The sequence below is a fragment of the Equus quagga genome, chromosome 15 (genome assembly GCF_021613505.1).
Source record: "Equus quagga isolate Etosha38 chromosome 15, UCLA_HA_Equagga_1.0, whole genome shotgun sequence".
Classification (NCBI taxonomy): Eukaryota; Metazoa; Chordata; class Mammalia; order Perissodactyla; family Equidae; genus Equus; species Equus quagga.
In genome coordinates this window covers 91,413,203-91,419,671 of record NC_060281.1, presented here as the reverse complement: position 1 = coordinate 91,419,671, position 6,469 = coordinate 91,413,203, and the positions used below count along the sequence as shown (strand labels likewise).

At 49.0% G+C, this 6,469-nt stretch overlaps 1 protein-coding gene across 1 annotated transcript in view; it reads right to left on the bottom strand.

The window, feature by feature from the left end:
- The window catches only part of LOC124227401 (cationic amino acid transporter 4-like), a 3,255-nt gene extending 2,226 nt beyond the window's left edge, over positions 1–1,029 (bottom strand). Inside the window, exon 1 of the mRNA XM_046641388.1 lies at positions 84–1,029. Coding sequence (XP_046497344.1) covers positions 84–1,029 — 946 coding nt within the window. The remainder of the gene's footprint in view (positions 1–83) is intronic.
- Between the last annotated feature and the right edge of the window lie 5,440 nt (positions 1,030–6,469).

The window sequence follows — 6,469 nt, the reverse complement described above, 5'->3', positions numbered from 1 at the left end:
CCTCCTCCTCTCCCTTCCCCTCCTCCTCCCCCTCCCCCTCCTCCTCTCCCTCCTCCTCCTTCTCCTCCTCCTCCTCCTCTTCCTCCCGCCCCGCTGGTAGAAGGTGTCAGCGAGTGCCCAGTTAGGGTCCAGGCGGTACCATGCCACCATGAGGGTGAGGACTGTGGAGATGAGGATGTAGGCACTAGTCACCAGGCCATGCGAGATGGCGATGGCCATAGGCACTGCTCGCTTTGGGTTCTGGGCCTCTACACTTGAGGCAGCAATGACATCAAAGCCCGTAAAGGCGTAGAAGCAGGTGGCAGCCCCAGCCATGATGCCAGAGAAGCCAAAGGGTGCAAAGCCACCCTCCTCAGTGCTCCAGTTGTGCGGGCGGGCCAGGACAAACCCCAGGATGATGATGATGAAGAGAAAGATGGCCAGGTTGATGGCGGAGAAGATGTGGTTGAGCCAGGAAGAGATGTGGGCTCTGCAGGTGATGAATGCAGAAGCCAAAAGTGCGATGCCAGCAACCAAGAAGTCCGGGTACTGGGCCAGTAAGGGCACTTGCCAGATGCCCACATGGGTCTCAGTGAAGCTGCTGATTTGGTGGCTAAAGATGGCATCCAAGTAGCTGCTGCAGTCACGGGCCACAGCAGCACCAACAATGAGACACTCAACGAATATGTTCCACCCAATGAGGAAGGCCCACAGCTCACCCATGGACAAGTAGGTGAACAGGTAGGCAGAGCCCCTGTGGGGTACGCGTACTGCCAACTCTGCATAGCATAGGGCTGCCAGCAGGGAGGCCACAGCAGCCACACAGAAGGACATGAGCACTGCAGGGCCAGCCATCTCCTTGGCCACGGTGCCTGTGAGCACGTAGAGGCCGAAGCCCACCATACCACCCACACCCAGCAGGGTCAGGTGCAGTGTGGTCAGGTGGCACCGTAGCGACGTCTCTGTGGGGGACTCCTCCAGTGTCTTCAGCCGGTTCAGCTTCTGGCAGAAACGCACCAGGCTGGCTGTGCTGCACAGCCTCTGGGCCATGGTGGGCAGCTGAGATGAGCCCCAAGCCAGATGCCAGCACCTATGAGAGTCAGAGGGGAGTGACAAGCTGCCCAGCCAGGTCTTGACCAGCCTTCAGTCCTTGCTCTGACCCTGCTCTGGGGACCCAAGCCTGGACCACGGGCAGCTTAAGGGCTGGATGAGGCAGGCTCAGGGCCTGGCAGCAGCGTGGGCAGGAGGCCACAGGGAAGTATGGGGATCCCTTTGGGCCACCTCCCAGGGAAGGAAGGGTGTGTTCAGGAATGGCTCTGAAGGTGGGGAGGGGGAGCCCCAGGGAGCATGGCTAGGAAAAGTTTTAGCCTTCTGAGTTCTGAGAGCATAAGGGAAATGAGAGGCATCCCAGGAGCTGAGCCAGGCCTCCAGGACCCAGAAAAAGAACGACTCTGTGGCCCTGGGCTGTGCCCAGGTGGTGACTTGGCCTCAGACAGAGGTGTTCATCTCCCAAACCTCCTCCCTGCTGGGCTGGAGTATCCGCCCACCGCACAGGGAGTGGGGCTGCCCTGAGCCCTGTGTCTGAAGGCAAGGCTTGAACCTGCCCCTGTATCTGCACACATTGCTGGATTCAGCTCTGCTGTGCCCCATCGTCAGGCCCCTGAGCCTTGGCCTCCTTTCTGTCCTGAGTCTGTCCCTGATTCACCTGCTATTGCCACCACTGCTCTTCACCCACCGCCACATTGGCTGCCAGATCCAGCCCTGGGCCCTGTCTCATGGTCACACACGCACTCAGCCCGCACTACCCACACCTCACACAGTCAAGACCAGAGTTCACCAGGTTCTGGGGAAGCCCTATGACTGTGCCCAGTTCAAAGATGAGGAAGCCCAGGACTCCAGGTAAGTGACTAGCCCAGGTCTCCAGGGTGGCCTTGGGAGGCAGGTGGAGGCTAAGGTCCAGGTCTGGGTGGGGTCTGGAGCCCACCCACTTTCCACTGCTGGAGATGCCCTCCTTGATCCCTCATCCCAACACACGGACTCCACCAGCTGGGCAACATCCAGGCCCCTCGACCCTGGGAGGAGTGGGGGCTGCGGGAGTCAGGCAAGACGCTGGTAAGATGAGGGTCTGAATGCGGCTGAGAGGCCCTCGGCAGTCCCTGACCTCTGGCACAATGGGATGGCAGTAAGCCACCCTCACCCACTGATGAAGGAGTGCCCAGCTGTGGGGAGTGTTCTGTGAATTGGCAGAACTCGTGCTGGCTGTTCTGAGCTTCCAGCCACAGACAGTGTCCTGAAAGGAGACAAGTAGAGCCCTGGGGACCACCTCCAGCCCTCCAGCTTGGGGCACCCCTAGGGCCCCTCAGACCCCAATGGCCGCCTCTCCCATCCCAGGAGCACCTGTCAAGACTGGAGGACCCAAATGATGGCTTCCTACTTGTGGATATCTGTAAGAGGTGTCATGGACTGAGCATCTGCTCCATGCCAGTCCCTGTATCATGGGGACACATCATGTGTCTCATCACGTGACCATCACAAACCCCCTCAGGCTTATTTATTCCTGGGGCTGAGGGGTCTCTGTTCTTCTGCTCTTCCTACTCCTTTGAAAGTGGAAAGGCTGGTGTGACAGGGTGTTCTTGTTTACAACAAAATGTGGACAATCCATCCAAGCAAAGCAAAACCAAAACAGTCATCCTCTTCCCCCAAAACTCTCTCCATGTTGTCAGGTTTCTGTGTGGTTTGTGGGATAGGACGTTAGGGGCACCTGCAGGCTGTCTGGCTCAGTGGGCTGGTGACAGGGTGGTGGATTCCCAGGCAAGATGGTGCCACTTGGAGCACTCTGCCTTAGCCAGCCCTTTTCTCCCTTCTGGTATGTGGCTGACATTGTCTTGAGGAACTTCTCAGATGGTCTCCCACTTCCTGCAGGGGTGACCCCTCCCGCACCTCACTCCTGTGTGACCTAAACATAACTGAGCAGAGTTCCTTGTCCTGAAACACCTTCACAGAAACCCAGAAAAATGCATTTCCAAGCAAGAGGCCTGGGCAGTTGTGTAACAGGAGTTCCCCCAAGGCCTGACCGACGGCCACCTGAGAGTGTGCAGGGTTTCAGAGCACTGACTTTTTATCCACCCAGAGAGGGGCTCTCACCACATCCCCTTCACTGGCACCAACATCCAAGGGGTACGTGTGGCCAAGCATGGTCGATGCAGTAAATGGTAAACTTTCAGGGATGTGGGTGTGTCAAGTGCTGGACCCCCAGGAGCAAGGCAATTACATAGAGCAACACATGAAGACGCAGTGAAGAGAACGCGCCAAAAATACAAGATGAAGAGAGAACCCTTCCCGCCTCATCCTACACAGCCAGGAGCACCCTGTCACCACACCCAGCAAAGACATCACAAGGAAACTATAGACCAACATCTTTTATGACTACAGATGCAGAATTGTTCAATTGAATACCAGCAAATTAAATCCAGAAACATATAAAAAGGACCAAGGGGGATTTATCCCAGAAATGCAAGACATGACAATCAGTCAATGCAATGTGCCATACTAATGGAATAAAGGAGAAGAACCACATGATCATCTCAACAGACACAGAAAAAAAACAGTCAACAAACCTGGAATAGAAGGGACCACCCTCAAAGACTGACGAAGACCATCCACGAAAAGCCCTTGGCTGCTGTGCTCAGTGGAGAGAGACTGAAAGTTTTCCCTTTGCTCAGGAACAACATCGGGAGGTCCTCTCTCCACTTGTATCCAACACTTTACTGGGGGCTCTGGCCATGGCAATTAGGTAAGAACATGAAATAAAAGGAATCCAGATTGGAAAGGGAGGAGTAAAACTATCTCTAGCCTCAGAGGACGTGATCTTATGTTAGAAAACCCTAAGAGGTCCACACAAAAAATATTAGAAGTAATAAACCAGTTCAGCAAATGTACTGGATACAAGATCAATATACAAAAATCAGGTGTATTTCTGTACACTAGCAATGAACTATCCAGAAACGAAATTAAGAAAACAACTCTGCTTACACGGCACCAAAAAGAATAAGTTTATGTATAAATATAGCAAGAATAAATTTACCAAAAGAAATGCAAGACTTCTACACTGAAAACTACTAAACATCATTGAAAAGAAGTAAAGACCTATGTGAGTGGAAAGACATCCCACATTCACGGACTGGAAAACTTAATTTGTCAAAATGGCAATACTCCCCAAATTGGCCTGCAGATTCTGTGCAGTCCCTATCAATCAAAATCCCAACTCCCCGATTTGCAGCAATTATCAAGTTGATCCTGAAATTCGTATGGAGATACAAGGGGCCCAGAAGAGCCAGAACCATTTTGAAAAAGAACAAAGTTGGAGGGCTTACACATTCTGATTGCTAAACCAACTACAAAGCTACAGTAATCAAGACAGTGTGTTACAGAAATAAGGAATGGAATAGAATTAAGTGTCCAAAAATATGGACAATTAATTTTTAAAGTTTATGGCCAATTTGAATTTATGGCCAATTGATTTTTAAAAAATAGACTTTCTGTTAATTATCAAGAATAAAGTCAGGTAGGGGCCGGCCCGGTGGTGCAGCGGTTAAGTTTGCACGTTCTGCTTCTCGGCGGCCCGGAGTTCCCCAGTTCGGATCCTGGGTGCGGATATGGCCTGCTTGGCAAGCCATGCTGTGGTAGGCGTTCCACATATAAAGTAGAGGAAGATGGGCACAGATGTTAGCTCAGGGCCAGTCTTCCTCAGCAAAAAGAGAGGATCGGCAGTACTTAGCTCAGGGCTAATCTTCCTCAAAACAAAACAAAACAAAACAAAACAAAAAAGAATAAATTCAGGTAGAGTTTCCATACACCCCAGGCCCTACACATACACAGCCTTCTCCACTGTCAACATCCCCCTCTAGATTGGTACATTTGTTATAATTGATGAACCTATATTGACACGTCATTATCATTAAAGTCCATAGTCTGCATTAGGGCTCACTCTTGGTATAGGATGTTCCATGGGTTTGACAAATGTATAATGACGTGTGCACACTACTACAGTAAGCCCTAAAAATCCTCTGTGCTTCACCTCTTCATCCCTCCTCCCCACTGACCCCTGGCAACCACTGATCTTCTCACTGTCTCCACAGTTTGGCCTTTCCAGAAGGTCATAGAGTTGTAATCGAATCATACAGTATGTAGCCTTTTCAGATTGGCTCCTTTCACTTAGTAATATGCACTTAAGTTTCTCCATGTCTTTTCATGGCTTGATAGCTCATTTCTTTTTAGCGCTCAATAATATTCCATCGTCTGGATGAACCACAATTATTTATCCATTCACCTACTGAAGGACATCTTGGTTGCTTCCCAGTTTTGGCGATTATGAATAAAGCTGCTGTAAACATCCATGTGCAGGTTTTTGTGTGGACAGAAGTTTCCAACTCATTTGGGTAAATGCAAGGAGTGTGGTTGCTGATTCATAGGATAAAACTATGTTCAGTTTTGTAAGAAACTTTCAAACTGTCTTCCAAACTTGCTGGGCCATACTGCATTGCCACCAGCAATGAATGAGTGTTCCTTTTGCTCTGCATCCTCAGCAACATTAAGTGTTGTCAGTGTACTGGATTTCTGCCATTCTAACAGGTGTGTACTGGCATCTCATTGTTGTTTTAATTTGAAATTCACTAATCATACAGGAAGTAAAGCATCTTTTATAGGCTTATTTGCCAACTGAATGTCTTCTTTGGTGGGCTGTCTGTTTAGATCTTTTGCCCATTTTTAATTGGGTTGTTGGTTTTCTTATTGTTGGTTTTTAAGGATTCTTTGTACATTTTGGATAATAATCCTTTATCAGCTTTGTATTGTACAAATATTTTCTCCTAGCCTATGCCTGATCTTTTTATTCTCTTTATGGCCAGTTGATGTTTGACAAGTGCCAAAACAATTCAGTGGAGGAAAGAATAGTGTTTTCAACACACCGTGCTGCAACAATTGGATATCCACGTTCACAAGTGGGCAGTAAAAATGCTAAGTCATACTCTTACCTCACACCTCACACATACAAAAATTAACCCAAAATGGATGAAATACCTAAATCTAAGAGCTAAAACTATACACACACATCTTGGAGATATTGTGGGTTCAGTTCCAGACCACTGTAATAGAATGAAAGTCACAATAAAGTGAGTCTCATGAATTTTTTGGTTTTCCAGTGCATATAAAAGTTATGTTTATACTATGCTCTAGTCTATTAAGTGTGCAATGGCCTTGTGTCTAAAAAACATACATACATTAATTAAAGAATACCTCATTGCAAAAAAATGCTAACTATCCTCTGAGCCTTCAGTGAGTAGTAATCTTTATGCTGTTGGAGGGTGTTGCCTCCATGTTGATGGCTGCTGACTTATCACAGTGGTGGTTGCTGAAGGTTGGGTCGATTGTCACAATGTTTTAAAATAAGCCAACAATGAAGGTTGCCACCTCAATGGACTCTTCCTTTTGT